The 17,501-nt window shown below is 37.6% G+C and overlaps 1 protein-coding gene across 1 annotated transcript in view; it reads right to left on the reverse strand.

Moving 5' to 3' along the window:
* VCAN (versican) overlaps nt 1-17,501 on the reverse strand; it is a 112,156-nt gene that overhangs the window by 45,654 nt on the left and 49,001 nt on the right. The window contains 1 exon segment of the mRNA XM_049108292.1: nt 16,660-17,500. Coding sequence (XP_048964249.1) covers nt 16,660-17,500 — 841 coding nt within the window.

Here is a 17,501-nt window from a genome sequence, read left to right on the forward strand (position 1 = left end):
TTCACTGCATAATCTCCATAAACTATTACTTGCATAGGGCTGGGTTATTCTTACCCTAATCATATGTCCAAAACCAAGTCTCCCTCCCATTCCACCTCATACATTCAGCCTTTCAGCTATGTAAACAAAGGTTTATACGTATTCAAATGAATAAAAAATACTACCATAAGGGAAGTGAGATCAGCGCATAACTCTAGTATATTACAAAAACATAAATACAAATGATTTCTGCCACAGATGCTGCAACAACTCTTAACTGCAAACAAGAAAATGACTAAATGCCTTATGTTTTTTTAAAAAAAATATAATTAAAAGCATAAGTTTGTTCACTGAAGTTGTTACTATGATCTTACAGTGACTCGTGGCGTATACGTTTTAAAAGAGGACACACACACACAAAAAGGACACAATAAAATCTTCACATAATGACACCTCTTAATATGGCTTGCAGTGAAGCCCACTTTTTTGCTATGAAAAAAAATGGGAGATAATATACATGTACATACATGTATATGAGAATGCCTTTGTACAAATGAATCTTTTGAAATATCACATCAATAATTTTATCGAATCACCAAATTAAGTAGTCTCTCATTGCTAATACTATCTTAACATAGTTGAGGTAAGCCAGACTCAGTTTAACTATTTTGTACGACTTTAACAGCATTTAACTGGAGCTTCACAAACATGCCTCTCTTAAGTTGCTAATACTCTCGTTTTATATTCAACCCTTTGCACTAGGTTTCATGAGGTGTAAATAAAACTAGAATTCACATTAAGAAGTATCACACGTGTGAACACTAAATTCACACATTTTTCATTTAAATACAAAAGAACTTTAAATAGGAAACATAGGTCTGTGTCAAGCATATAAAGAAGCCCCATCCCATTTGTACTGTTTTATAAATAATGGAGATAAAACCAATCATTCAGCCAAGCTTCTCCAAACAAACATAAGATAAATAAGGAAATAACTGCCTGATATTGTTTATTTATAAACTCCTAGGCCAGGAACAGGGTAAATAACACTCTTCGCCATCATAGGTTTATATAGGTTTCTAAATAAATTCCTTACTTAAAAAATAGTATAAAAAAAACTGATATAAACATATCCCATGACCTTCTTAGTGAATATAAATGGAGGTCCCATCAATGTATGTTGTTGGTAGCTCTAAAAATAAGTGGAGTGTTCTGTCTCCCTTTCTAATATCAGAAAGGGAGACTCCTAACTCTGGGAAACGAACTAGGGGTGGTGGAAGGGGAGGAGTGTGGGGGGTGGGGGTGAATGGGTGATGGGCACTGAGCGGGGCACTGGATGGGATGAGCACTGGGTGTTATTCTGTATGACGGCAAATTGAACACCAATAAAAAATAAATTTATTATTAAAAAAATAAGTGGAGTGAAGAAATAGAAAGAAAGAGAACGCTAAGGTATGTCAGTGTGCCAACTGTCAGTGTGTCAAAGGAACTGACATGACATGATGTTCACTTAAATGTTTTACAAAGGAATGAATAATTTAAAATAAAATGATTTTTTTTCCTCCAGGAAAGAAAACAAAGAACTATAATTGTAACCTTATATGCTAATTTCATTGACTATCAATTCTTACTAAATCGACTTAATTCAATTAATAAAAGACCCTGGCATTCACTTTATGGTCTCTAATTTTAGTTCCAATGAACAAAGTATTCCATTGTTTTAGTCCATTTTCCACTTGGATAAGGAACCTCAAGATTTCTTATTGCACATGGATCTACGGCGACTTCCCTTAGCATTTTAGACCATCATCACAGTATTTTACCAAAAGATTCAACTGTGAGATGCAATATCTTCCATTTTCTGCCCTAAATAATTATATCGCAATATCTCACTCACAGCAATTCAAACATAGCAGAGATGGCCTTTGCATATTCCCAACAAACATATTGGTTTTTGGATACAGAATTAAATTCACTACCGCACCATGCATACCACCCCACTGTACCATCTTCCCAGAAGCCCATTGATTGTACAGAATGTACTACCTATTACGTAGCAGACTATATTGCAGATACTTGCTTACCAACTCCATACAGAGACCTAGGACCTCCAAGAACATCTTCCCAGTCTGGTCCTCTCTGCCTGCCTCTTTCTCTCTTTTAAACAAATGCTCTTGCCAATAGGTTAGAAAAATGGCCTTACTAAACTCTTTTGCTCTTTATTTGAAAAGGAAAATTTTTGAGTGTACATGCTGTAAATGCAACAATCATTACGTTTAATCTAGGATTCCTTCTTGCACCTGCCTCCCAAGTATCTGTTCTGACTTGCTTTTAGGATAGTAGAAAAGGTAGAAACATCTTAAGCTGTTTTGTCTTAAGCTTCTCATTATACCCTGAAGCTGGCAACCACCAAAGAACTATCAGCACATCACACTCAACAGTGACTGAGAAAAGATTCATTTTAAAAAGCTCTCATTTGATATGCATTACAAAAATATTCTACCAAAGGAGAATTCTTAAACAGATACAAAATAAGAGTTGAGATTATTTTGTTTCCTTTTTCCTTACCCTCACAATTAAGTGACTAATACCCATCTTTTAAATAAGCTGTGCCAGCTTCCAAATGGTTTCATCGGATTTCTTTCCTTTTTTTTTTTTTTTAAAGATTTTATTTATTTATTCATGAAAGAGAGAGAGAGAGAGAGAGGCAGAGACACAGGTAGAGGGGGAAGCAGGTTCCTCGAGGGGAGCCCTACGTGGGACTCGATCCCGGGATTCCAGGATCACGCCTTAAGCTAAAGGCAGACCCTCAACCGCTGAGTCCTTATCAGATTTCTTAATATCATTCGGGGAGTGAGGGAAAAGTTCATTGTCTAGGGCTTAAGGCCCTAGTGGTAATTTTTGTTTCTACCGACAGATTCTCTACAGATCAATCTACACTGTAGTCTGTCAAGTGCAGCTAGTTTGTTCCCATACTTTTAAAAACTCACAGGGGGTGTGAATGCTATGAAATCTATCCAGTACAGATGGGTGAGTTCTTTCCTACCACCCCATATTCCTATCATTGCTACCTTACTTCTCACCCATATTCTTATTTGCTCCTTTTTTGTTATTCAGTCTTTAAAATTACTTCTTCATCCCTTTCTTGTTACTACCCACACCTACCACACATGTTATTTGAGAGTTATAAGTACTATAATTATTGCAAACCATAAAAGTTTCTTTGTGGGGTGTGGTGGGGGCGGGGACACCTGTGCTATTGTAAAAGCCAGTATCTCGTTCCAAAATTATGATCTGCTCTATTTTGTACTAACGGTACAACCTAATGGGGCAATTAACTTCCCCAGCTCTTAGATGAACAAGTCCTTATAAAAGACTCTCTATTTTAGAATTTTATTCTAGGGATAATATAACTTTTATTTGGATTTCAAGAGTCAAACCACAGAACTCTACACAGTGTATGTATAATCTGTTCTATGTTTATACAAATGTATTTTAACAGCTTGACCTGAATATACTAGTACCACATTTAATAGATTTTTTAATGGCATTTCACACAAAGCTTAATTGCAAGCTGACCCCAAATTATTCACCAAGTATTTTTAAGTACTTCATGGCAGAGCTTTGTGCACACAGCACAAGTCTTCCAGTCATGCTGTTAGCAGACACAAAACATAGTCGCTAAGATGCACAAGCAGCTGGCTAAAGTTCACGTTCTCTTTAGGAAATTTTACTATTTAAGTTTAGGAGCTTTTAATTAAATATAACTATATACCAATTTACTCAGCAGAGAGATATTAGGATCACATTTCTTTAGTAAAATGGATTTCATTTTAATGTGCAACAAAAAATATTTTGTTTCCTAATTTTAAAAACACAATAGGCAATCATACTGAAGTGGCTGAGCAATACTTATAGAATTTAAATAGAAAGTTTGAAGTTCTCTAAGATGTTTATATTTTTATTTTATTTATGATAATAAATAAATTTTTATTTATTTATGATAGTCACACAGAGAGAGATAGAGATAGAGATAGAGAGAGAGGCAGAGACATAGGCAGAGGGAGAAGCAGGCTCCATGCACCGGGAGCCCGACGTGGGATTCGATCACGGGTCTCCAGGATCGCACCCTGGGCCAAAGGCAGGCACTAAACCACTGCGCCACCCAGGGATCCCTATATCTTTTGATACATATCTATGGGTCCAATAACCAGATAGAAAAAAATGTCTCAATTTCATTCATGTTTGATATGTTCTTAATTAAAATAAAATGCTGGCACCTCAGGAAGCAAAGAAAAATCACCTAACATAATTTTTTTTAAAAAAGATTTTATGTATTTATTTGAAGGGGAGAGAGAGAGAGAGAGAGAGAGAGAGAGAGAGAGCACAAGCAGGGGGAGGGGGAGTGGGAGTGGGTGACTCCCCACTGAGCAGGGAGTCCCACAGGGGGCTGGATCCTGGGACCCTGAGATCATGACCTGAGCCAAAGTCAGACCTTAATTGACTGAGCCACCCAGGTGCTCCCACCTAATATATATTTCAATCATATTGTTTCAGACCTCCTAAATTCTCAATATTCTCAAAATTTGAGACATTAAAAATGGTGCCAACTCAGTATGTTAAGAAAAATTGACATTAGTAATGAAGATATAAACACCCTCCCCAAATCTCTCCAGATAATTTTGCATCTTTAATTACCTTAATAACTGAAAAATCAAGTGATATTTATATCAATACTCAAACTCTCCAGAGATGAGAGAGATTAATGTAAAGGTTGGGAGACCAGCATTAGATTCTGTCACCCATACCCCTCTATTCACTCTGCCAGCCGAGGTTCACTTGGTACACCTACCGAGCATGCTATCTTACACTGACAGCCTCCTCTTGCTGAGCAAGAACTCGATATTTCTCAATTCATGAATTTTACACCCAGAAAGGGTAATATATGTATATAAACAACATAAGCGTTTCTGATGGCCTCACTTTTAAGAGGCAGACATGCTATAAGGATGATAAATGGGAATCATTTCTTTTCCCCAACTTGAGATAATCCGCTAATAATGCTGTTCCTTCAAGTGGAAAGAATGTGTTTAGATACAGTCATCTGGTCTAAGTGTGCTTAAGGAGATATCACCAAGTGTGGGCTCTTCTTACTTACAGAAAAGGCCCAGGGGACTTCATAACTTAAGTTTGGGACCTTCAAGCATTTCTGCACAATAAAATAAAGAGCTGTGCCAAAGAAAAGTAAGCCAGGTTTATTTAGATTTCAAAGTTCCCTAAGATACAACAAACAAAAACCAACCATAGGCAGTACATTTATCATCTTTTTCACTTTACTTCTCCGTCAAAGCTTTAGATGATAGATGATAGATAGATGGATAGAGAGATGGATAGAGAGAGAGATGATAGATAGTAAACAAATATCCCAACACCAGAAAAAGCTTTGGTCAGAATCAAGGGTTTAAAATTTAAGTAAAAGCTTTGAGTAAAGTAAAACAAATGACTCTCATAAATAAATATGTTTATACTTCCTTTTTAAGGCCTCTAAATTATAGCTGGTAAGAAAAACTTCACTAGACACCATTTTATTTTTAATTATGTTACTCCTTTCTCCAAAAGTCAATAGCAGTTTCTGCTCACCTCCTCCACCTGACCTCTTCAACAGGGCATTTGAACGGTCCCATTAACTATCCCCATATGTATCCTCTTCCTTCAGTTCTCTGTTAGAATCCTCTGCTTCTCTGCCTGGGAGCCCGGCAACTCCATGTCCCTGTCCCTGTCTAATTATCTCACTCCCAGCTCGACTTCTGTTCAAGAAGAGCCCTCCCATCCTAACTTGGAATGCTTCTTAAATCCTCCTTTGAACTTCACCCATGCATTTATGAATGATCCAGCTAATGCCCTCAGTTCTCCAGGACATCTTCTCTAAAACTCCTCAGCCCAAACTGCTTGTGTCTTTGATTTGTATGCCATAGGTCTTAGGTCAGGTTGTTTCTGATTTATAAATCCCTTACCTGTGTTTATATTTTTGTGTCACCTCTCTTTCTAAATTCTGTGTTCCATAATTAAAGTGAGTAAAGGGATCCTTTAAACATGAACGCTCTTCATACTCTTGCCACGCAGCCCCTCTTCAAGAGTTTAGTTGGAAGAACGTCCTCTTGGTTTTTTATCATCAAGAACAAAAATGTTTACATTTTACTAGATTTTGATATTTCCTTTGAAATATGTGGGAATTTTGGGCTGAAGAAACCGTTGTCCTTTGACTGTGGTAGCAGCTTGAACTCTAAGATACAACTAGAGAACTATAGAGATAATGCAAACACTAAAGACTCTTCTGGATATAAAAATCCAGATAATCAAAATGTGCAGACACAGTTTCAATTTCTTTTTTTCTTTCTTTCTTTCTTTCATCATTCACCTTCTTTCCAAATCCAGCATTCATATAGGGCTTATATCAGGGTGGTAATCACTGTTTTTCTCAATGTGAATATATAATGAACAAAGTCACTTTGGTAGTAGAGTCAAAAGAATCCTTCGGACATAACCATATGTATTTGCTTCTAGTTTCCATGTTGATATGGAGAAGGTAACACGGATACAGTAATGTGAAATATTCAGCCTGAATAATTCTAGATATATTTTCTACCTCTTACCATTACTTCTGATTCAATTATAATTATTCCTGAAACTTTTAAACACATATATTTTAATGATATTTAATTCTATTTTCTTCCCTATGTTGCCAAGACTTGTAACAAAAGATACGCTTCCCAAAATATGTTGAAAGAGCACCATTTCACTTAGAGGAGACTGAATCAGACATACTCTTTTTCTCCTTAAAACTGGTAAAGTACAGCTTCACTAGTAGAGACTTAAAGCGTCCCCTTCCCCAGGAGTGTCTGTATCAGCCAGCTGTCTGCAGGGCAGAAAGCTTTTACTTTACCAGTAATATCCAATACTCACTATATATCAAAATCACGTGAGATGCATTTAAAAGTACAGATACCTAGTAATGGAAAATAAGTGAAGTGAATTTAAGAAAAGAAACTAACAAAAAGTACAAATGCCTGAGCCGCCCACGTCCCCCAGCTAGAAATCCAGATACAAGTTGTCTGATGAGGGAATGGGGTAGTGGGTATTTTTAGTTGGAGGCCCCCTGGTCATTCTAACAAGACAGCCAGGGTTGAGAAACTGAGATGGCAATATTTATACAATGAGCCATATTCTGATATCTTCTCAAACCCCCATGCTCAGAATGGCGTCACTACCTGTAAGCTGCTTGGTGCCTGGTTTAGTGTAGCTCTGGACTCTTCCAGACAAGCTGGGTGGTCGCTCAGGGAGGGAATGAGTGCCCAGAGTTTCCTGTGAAGCCAAATCTAAAGATGCTTCTTATATTATTTCATATTACTTCATTTTTTTATAAAAGATTTTTATTTACTTATTTGAAAGAATGTAAGTGAGCACAGAAAGAAAGGAAGAAGCAGACTCCCCACTGAGCATGGAGCCCAGTGCAGGACTTGATCCCAAGACCTCAAGATCATGCCCTGAGCTGAAGGCAGACGCTTAACCGACTGAGCCACCCAGGTGCCCCTATTTCATATTACTTCATTTTTTTCTTTTTACTAAAGAACGCAAATAGCCTTTATTATGTGTTTTTGCTCACTTATTGTTTCAAGTTGGCTTCCCTGTTAAGCAAAAGATTGTATTATCTCCTTTTCTCCAGCCACACAATAGCTTGATTGAATGACTTTATTTCAACATCTCCAATTATTTCCTGGAAGTGAGTGTGAAGAGATGGGAAGAGAATGTTTCATCTGCAGATAGTAAAATGGCTTCCCTACAGACCAAAGCAAGGTAAGATTGCAGCATAGCGAAAAATGATAACCATACTATACCCCATTATACTCTACAGAAACACACCTTAGGATATTTCCTTTTTCCTTTCTCAACTTAGAAAAACCAAAACCTTCAGAAACTTTCTATACGTAGCACACATTGACAAAGCCACTAAGTCGCCCTATGAGAAGCCAAGAAGACTATGGCACAGAGCCAAAAGACGAAGCCATAGAAGGCAGTCAAGGTAGTGTGTACTGATTATACACGGGTGCAAACAAATCTCGGTATAATAACGTGACACGAGGGTCAAATTTTCATAGACTCAGATGCTGAAATACCATTAAACTTTTCCTCTCATTCCACATTCTTTCTTTCCTATTTAGACTTTATTTATGGAGAAATACTTTATCCATTATCACAATAGTTCCAGCAAGTATTTAGAAGGTTCACCATAGTTTATTTTCCTCCCAAGAATAAAATCATTCTCTTTCAGAACTACCACCTTCTTGCCAATAGACTAGTGTTTTCCTCCTGATTCATATTCAAAAAGTCTAAACACTGGCATATCTTTCTAAGAAACACTGTTTTTTCATACAATAAAACAGGTTCTCCGTTGTTCACGTGATGCCCTAGGATCAAAGACTCTTTTATAATTTCTATCACCTCAGTTATGTTGTCAAAACTTCAAAGTACTTTGATACAAATGAAAAAAATATACAACAGCTTTTACTAAAACACATCCCTATACCTACCCCCCAGCCAGGTTCCCATTCTTAGAATTTTGCTACCAATAAAGCAACTGAATCACCAACTCTTCTTGTACCTGACAAACTGACCTCACTGAGGTGTTATGTTATACATTTTGATGAAAATAGGCAATGCCTTATTAAAAACATACAATTGTCAGCTTTACCTCATTAAAATGAAACCTCAGAGAGCATTTCTTTTTCCTTTTCTTTTATCCCTACTGCTCCTCTCACGATGCACGTCTCTCCCCTTGGCTACATCCCTTCCCTCAAAAACGTTCTGAACACTGTCTGGGCCCATGAATACATTTTTTATTCATTGCACAAATGAATGATCTAAGAGCTATTAAGAAGGAAGAATGTAATCCCTATGTAGAGAACTGGGGGTTTCCTTGACAACAACAAAAAGACAGCAGGGAATGCCCATGCATTCCATGAATATGCAAGAAGAGACTAAGCCTAGTACCTGGAAAAATTTATAAAGAATTTGTAAAAAGATCTTTTTCTTTGGAAAAAAAAATAAATTGGTACTTATCAAAATCATAAGCCCAATTCTCACACATGAAAAAAAGAGCCTAAAGCTAATGAACTCTACATATAGGTGCTGTAGAATCAATACTGTATTTAAATTTTAAATAAGGGTTGCAGCTGCTTCTGATTTGCACCCAAAATGGCATCATCCTAGACAAACACAGTTCATGGAGGATTAAAATTTTAACAAGCTCTTACACTCACGCAGATACTATAGTATAATTATATTTGGTTTCCTGCGGTATAAAAGTTGAATTTTAAGATAACTCAATTTTTTACCTATTTACAGTACAAAACAATCTAAGTGTTCCTACATTTAGAAGTCCAGAATAAAATAACTACTAAAGCAGAGAGGGGATTAATTTGTACTAAGTAGTTCCCATGTGCCAGGCACTATGCGTACTGCTTTGTTGTCACGGAAGTATTAACTGTGTGATGTGCCTACCGCAGCGACGGGCAAGCCCTTGAAGAGATAGATCCCTTTCTCCTCTAAGCAACCTGGTGAGTTTGTAGTATTATTATACATTTTAAATGTTATAACAACTGAGGTCTATCGAGATAAAGCAATTTTGAAGACTAAACAGGCTGAAATCACAATGCTGACAATGAACCCAGTACTGTTTCCAAAGGCTCCTTCTACTGCATCAACTGCCATGTATCTTACGGAGCTAACTGACCTACCCCCTCACGTTCATTGGGAACATCACAAAGCATGCTTCAAAAATCCAGTTCTGGTGTAGTATCTTGTTCATGGTAATTGGTTGACTAACTTGTTGAATAAATGGGAAAACAGATATTTATATATCACATGTATAGGTGTGTACACCTGTGTATACACATATGATCATCTTCCTTTTTTCATAATCCCTGTGATTAGAAAAAGAGTAGGGGTCAAAGTTTAGGAATTGTTTTTCTATACAATAATAGCCATTATGTCTATTTTACTGGTAAAAAAATCTGACAGAGAAATTCAGAAATTTCTAGGTCCACACTGCAGATAAGCAAAGGAGAGACCAACTCCAGACTCTCCAGCTTGCAGCACTCGCATCTGTAATATTTCTGAGTCAAAAATCACTTGAATTAAGATGGTATAAACCTTTAACTTGCTTGTTAGAGTATGCAGCCCACTCTTTAAAAAGTAGTTTCATGCCATTTAACTTTACAAGTGTGAAACTCTGAACCACGATGGTTCACAGGAATGCATTTTGAGAAGTTAAACATATTTAACCTACAGAAGATGCTCTCTTTGTCAAATAGCATGAATCACTGAAGAACAGGAAAGTGTATGAGAACACTCCCTCCTGAAGAAGTTGGCTGAATATTTGGTTTCCAGCAACCTGTATAGGTTTTTGGTGAACGCTAAGAAGGCATTCATCTTCCGAAGTGGGCCCTGCCTCTCTGTCGTCCCAGAGTTTTTTGTTTTGTTTTGTTTTTTGTTTTTAATTTTAAAGATTTTATTTATTTACTCATGAGAGACACACACACACACACACACACAGAGAGAGAGAGAGAGAGAGAGAGATGTGGGGGGCAGAGACACAGACAGAGGGAGAAGCAAGCTCCATGCAGGGAGCCTGACGTGGCACTCGATCCCGGGTCTCCAGGATCAGGCCCTGGGCTGAAGGCAGATGCTTAACCTCTGAGCCATCCATTAACCATTTAATGATTAAAGATCCATTTTTTTTTTTTTTTTTTTTTTTTTTTTTTTAAATTATTTTTTTTTTTTTTTATTTATTTATGATAGTTACAGAGAGAGAGAGAGAGAGAGAGAGAGAGAGAGAGGCAGAGACACAGGCAGAGGGAGAAGCAGGCTCCATGCACCGGGAGCCCGATGTGGGATTCGATCCTGGGTCTCCAGGATCACGCCCTGGGCCAAAGGCAGGCGCCAAACCGCTGCGCCACCCAGGGATCCCTAAAGATCCATTTTTAGAAAAATGCCTGATTACGCTTGTGGCCCCTTAGCTCCACTGCTGAGTCTCTGTTGGGCAGCAAGAGGCTAATAACTGGTTTCCAGTCATTTGTTTTTGATCTTCCTCTCCAACAAGGACCAGCTTAAGGGTCTCCCTTCTCATGAAATATCCTCTGACTTCCCTGTCTTCATCGATTCTCTCCTTTGCTGACCTCGAGTGCCATTTATAGTTGGTACCACCTTACCCGGTGTGGAGCTGTGTGTTTCTGTTACTGCCATTATATTTGTGTTAATGCTGGCTTCCCAGAACACATTTACAGTCCTTGGGAGCAAGGCCTATGGTTTATGCTTATTTTGTGCTCTTTTAATATCTGTCAAAGGACGAGGCACACTGTAGCTAGAACTGAAGATAAGTCTTGCTTGACTGGGCTGAGCTGGAAGACAGTGTAGGCCTTTCTCTCGAGTTCATTGCCAGTGACAACTAAGTGGCATTTGTCTTTAGATAAATGCCCCACCTCAGTAGTAGTCTGGATAACTCTAAGTTGCAACTGCAAATGCTATTTTCAGAAAGAATTGGGAAGATAATAAAGCTCCTTTTAGCTATGTGTGGAATAGGTCTTTTATTAAACTTCAGCCTGTGAAGAAGCAAATTCAGTTTCTTAAATTTTTCCTTGAAGTGAGAGGGTTAAAAAAACATTCATAGAGCATCTTAAAAATTGAGGGTCTATCATGTGCTTGTGTAGGTGTGTCTATAGGTGAGTGGCGTGCGTAGGTATGTGCTACACATACAAAATGTTTCACTTAGAAAGACTTTTTAAAAAGGTGACCTCTGATCTGCAGTACTAATCATCTGATCTGCTGCACTAAGCATTTAGAAACACTAAGGTCAATTCTCTTCTTCAAAGTATAGAAACAAAGGGAAGATAGCCTCTTCCCTTTTCATATTTTGACTAATAGAAGAAAAACTCAATCCTTTTCTAGATTTCAGGCAGCCAAGGAGGGATGGGAGAAACCACCCTAACTCCCTGCGGAAAAAAAATGTGCTTCTGTGGCAGGGAGCCACAGGGGGAGCCCCGCAAAGGGAACCACTCATGTGTGCAAGCACCAGCCCCTTCCAATTTCAGGGATGTGCTCCAAAATTCTGCAGGAAAGAAGCAGCTCAGACCCAGAGCTACCAATTTCAGAATGCTGTTCTCTTGCCATGGCAGGAATCTGAATAGCATACATAGTGCCCCATGTCAGCAGGAAACTCAACCTACACGTGTGCCCATCTGCAGTACTTGCCCTTGTTGTCCCACAAATGATCTCTGAAGTTTATACATGAAAATATATGTAAACTGTGCCCTGAAAGCATCAAGCTCTAAGTGAGAGCTTCAGTCAAAAAGACAAACTAGATTTGTTAATTTGCTTTCTTCAACATCACACAGAGTTACTCAAAGGTAACTATCGTTGAATGTGTATTATGATAGTGAGATAAAGTATTGATAATCAGACCAACTTAAAAAAGCATTTACATTAAAAAAAATCAACTCATTCAGGAATGAATAATTGTTACTGCCTTCTTTTGAATTAGCTGGATCCTATTATTCTTCTTCTAGCTGTGGTCTGAGGCACGTGCTATTTTAGAAACTCCACAAGGTAAGAGGGAGGTCCCAAGAAATTGGGGCTCCTGATCTTCCTTCTCAAATTTTAACCACAACAGTGCAGCGTTGCTGGTATAGTGGTGAGCAGAGCTGCCCATCAAATATTAACCAGAATAGCCACCCTTTTATCTGCTCAAGATATAGTGTCCCTAATAAGATTTTGTTTGAATAAAGGAATCTACTCCTATAATAAAAAATCTGAAAGTAATTTTTCTACATAATCAACTCCATAGAAATGAAAAATATGATTTTGAAAAGTTATATGAAGCAATATTATATGAATATTGTCTTTTATAAAATGACTGTGCATGCAATGAGACATTTGCCTAAGTGTCTATCTCCTGTTCTCAGAACCAATGTCTCTTAATCTTCATCCTCTCCTCAACACCTTTAGCTTTGTGTGCATTTCTCCAAAGTACAAAAAAAAAAAAAAAAAATACAGGAGGAATTAATCATCTGAGAGTTAGTTCCCAATGATGAAAGCAATAAGGTACCATAATTTTCAATACAGAAACTGAGTAAAATGAATTCTCAGGTAGAGGCCAAAATTCTCTTGCTCAAAATCTCATTAATCTTTAATACCATTGCATTAATAATTTTATCAATATCTTAATATTTGTATCATTTTTTAAAATCTTGGCTTTACACCTGCCTATACTTAGATATAAATGATAAAACTAGCAAAAAAAGAATACTTGACAAAACAAATAACATCCAGTTGGCCTGACAAGTGGTATGTAGTACATATGGACTTGCTTAAAAAAAAAAAACAACTAATAAGCCATCTATTTTAAGGTTATAACTATGAGCATTTGCATAATAGTGCTTGCACTTAATATCTGCACATTTCCAATAATTCCTTGGTTCAAAGATAACAGCATACCAGTTTTTAAATACATTCACAGTTATGTCACACCAACTTGTGACATTTCAGATGATTTAGAGGAGTGTTCTTAAAAAAATAAAAAGTACAGAATTGAAGAAACTCCTCCCACACCATTAAATCCTGTAGACTTTATACATGTTCACAAAGAAAACCTTTCAATAATTTTTCAAAATGCAGGTGTGCAAATTACTCCTGAAGTAGACAGGAGTCATGTTTTCAGTATCCCCTGAACCACTGTTAAACACACCCCATAGCATTTTTCAGCTCATAAAACTTTTATGAGCTGAAAAGTTCCTTCAGATTTTTTTTAACTGCTAACTACAGTTGCCCTCCAGCAACAGCACCTTAAGTTGTTATTAAGATCCATTTCAGCAAATATAACATAAACGTATCTTGAGTAGCATGTTTTGTTTCATAGTAGTAAAAAAAAAGAAAAAAAATCAAGATTTATATGACTTGCTGAGCTCAGCAAAAAATTATGAATGCCTTGGTTTAGTGTAGCATGGGTGGCATTTTTGCTTACTTGGACATACAATACAGGTAGAGGTTGGTTCTGTGTTTTTGAATAGATTTATATAAGTTCCTACATGAACCAAGGATTTTCCAATCTGGAAAAATGTGCCCTGATACATAAAGAAGTTGGTTTCCAGGCACACATGTATTTTTCCTTATTAAGGTACACCTGCCTTAGAACCCATTAACTTAACATCTGCTTTAAGGTTTTCCCTTGCCAAAGTTCAAGATGCTTGAAAAATTAAATTTCGCATAGAAAACAAGTAAAATTACTAAGAGTAAGCAGTTGGATCTGAGTGAACTTCATCTTATCAAGACAATAAAAAATGCTTTTAGTCTTAAGGAGAATGACATATGTAAAGTATACAAAAATGAGAGGTGAAAGGGTGGGGGGGACTAGATAGAAACAGGCTATAGCTCTACCCTGCGACATCCCCCACTGCCCAACCACACCAGCACTGGAATCTTGGCCTGATGGAGATACTCAACCGTTCCCTTTCCACACAGTTTTCAGACCTATTGTTATCAACGCTGAAGAAAAACTGGCTTGAAAGCAAATCACAGCCCCATGTTTTAAAAGTGGAAGAAGGAAGAGGACACACTGAGGCATGTCTCTCAGCCCCAGATGAATTAAGTTAACAACTTGAATATAAACACACACCTTTGTATAAGTGGTTTCTGAGTCAGGTTACTCAGACCCTCTGTTTTGAGTCACCATTTCCAAAACTACAATTTTTTTTTTTTTTTTCCTGATGACTGTCAGTGCTTCCAGGGCGATCAAGTTTCAGATTTTCTATTTTGTAATTTGATCACCCTAATCTTATCAGTTTCCCATTTGGAAGAGTTTTTAAGTAGAGTAGTTTTTCCTGTTTTCTATACTCTTTGAGCATCCACACTAACATGAGAGTCATCTAAATTGGGAAAAACTTCTGCATAGTCAATCACTCAAGCATTTTTAAAATTTCTCAAATTAACCACTAGTAGTAATTCCTTTTCACTTCTGTTTTTTTTTTTTTTTCATAGTAATATCGTCTCGTTACTTTTCCAACCCTACTAAAAGCAATCCTCATTTTCACTACTTGGCAATTCATCTTCTCTCTCTGAGCCCAGTTTCAAGAGGTGGAAAAGGACTGTAAGAAACAGGAAGCATGATATAGTTTCCAAGAAGCAGCATCATTAACAGGACAATGATGTCCAAGCCTGGCCTCTTTCAACCCTTCTAAAGGTGGAGATTAACTGCAGTACTCTGGGAATGTATTTTTTTCTAGTCACTGCTCCACAAGAGCTTTTACACCGAGCATTCTGGATACTAGAAGTGTAAAGTTTCCACCCACAACACCAGAAGCCAGCTGACCCGACAACGGAACTACCTGTTTGTTCCCAAAAGGTGCATTCCTGAGCACTCTGATGAGGATAGCATCATTCTTAAGAAAATGACACCCTAAGAGGACTATCCCAACAGTAAGAGAGAAAACATGCTTTAAAAAAAAAAAAAAAAAAAGATAAGAAAAGAAAAAAAAAATCTTCTAGCCCACCCTCTCAGAGCCCAGCCAAGGAAAAAAAGAACTATTTATTCTTTCAATTCACGTATTTAAACTAGAATACAGCAACTTCATTAAAATCAGTGATCTTAACTTCTAAATTAAAAAGATACAAACCTGAATTGATCTACTAAACTGTATACACTATGTTCTCATTTCAGCTTACCAAAGTCAAAAGGTGGTGTGGTCTGACCTTTAGGAAGGAATAAGTCATGTTCAATAATGAAAATTCAAGTATTAGTCAATGTAAAGAAACAGTTTTTGAGAATTTTGCTGGAGAGAAAAAGAAAATATTTGGGCCGAATAGAAGGCATCAGAAAAATTCCTAGAGATGAAACAATGAAATCACAAAGTAAATAACATTACAGCCTGGTTTTTAGGGAACAGAGGTAATGATGACATACCCATCTCTGAAATTATATGTGGTGCAATGAATTCTAGCATTTCCTAGAACTGAGCTAGATTATATTTGTTCTAAATATTTAAAGCCTCATTAAAATACCCCAGGACAACAGCTTAACAGTATGTTGAACTTGCATTGAAAGAACATTTCAACTACGGACCTGGGACCCACCCCACAAGCTATACAACAAACCTATAAAATCCCAGGAGAGAAAAACCACGGCAAACCTTTAGACGTCTTCCTAAAGCCCTAGAGATGTGCAATACGGTTTTAGCTGTCCACGATGTGAGTGCTGAAGGTTAATAGTTAAAGACCAATGGAATGTTAACACAGTCTAGTACTACGCTTGAGTAGTGATGCATGGAAAGACACTGAAATTAAAACACTTTGTTCTGCATGTTCTGAAGTGATGTAACAGTGATGATTGGTTATATTAGATGACAAAGCAGGGCTTCTTAGGGCTTTTAACATACAATCGTATCTAACATTCTTCCAAATAACATATTCTTCCAATTCTTGTACAAATATACGAAGCTAAAATACAGAATTTTGTCACACTCCAGTTATCTTCTAATGGCAGCATTTGGTATGTTGATTTTTTTTTTCCAAAAGTAATTTTCAAGATAAAATGCTGATTGCCTTGACTTGTATGTCTAGAAAGCAAAGACTTACCTGTCTTGTTTTCTCTGACCTCAATAACAAAAACATTTATGTCAGGGCGGAATTTTGTCCCTGCTGGGGGTTCTGGAGTGGAAAGTGCCTGAGGTCTCAAGGCCTCTTGGCCTTCCACAGTGGGTGGTCTTGCTGGCTGTGTAGCAGATGGAGTACTTGAAGTTGTGAAATACTCTCTATCGATATCCGTTTCTGTTTCCTTTCCCACGACATCCTCAAGGGTGGTGGGAGGAACATGGGATGTTGATTCTCCGATGATTACCATGTCACTGGTTGTTTCTTCTCCAGGCTCCCTGTCAATCAAAGGTGGTTTCTCAGTGGGTGCTGGGGATGGCTTGGATGCTGAAGTTGTGTGGAGTCTTTCTACCGAGCTGAAGACAGCTGTGAAATCACTTGGAACTGTGGCTTTAGCTGTTGAAAATTCTGGGAGTTCTGTGGCTACGGGCCTTTCGAATAATCCTGAGCCTAAATCAGTATAATCTAGGGATGTTTTCTCTCTTTTCTCAGTAGTAGTTTCCTCTATTATTTGGGTAATGTGGGTGCTGTAAGGTGATACAAATGCCCCTGGACTAGCACTTTCTGTTTCATGCTTCTGTTCAGGTTCTGGACTTAAAGACACCGTTGGCCCTATGCTTGGTGTTCGCGTTACCATTTCATCTGTTTCTGCTTTGTGCTCAGTGACAGCACCAGGTGGATGAGACATAGCGTGCTCAATTTTTCCAACTGGAGTTGTTTCTAAACCTGGGGCTCTCTCCGAAGCTGTCACCAATCTGTCTTCAGAGACTGTATACGCTGTCCTGTCACTCTCCTCTTTACCCACAGGTGTTGCTGCCTCCTTGGCT

This window comes from Canis lupus, chromosome 3, assembly GCF_003254725.2.
Source record: "Canis lupus dingo isolate Sandy chromosome 3, ASM325472v2, whole genome shotgun sequence".
Lineage (NCBI taxonomy): Eukaryota > Metazoa > Chordata > Mammalia > Carnivora > Canidae > Canis > Canis lupus.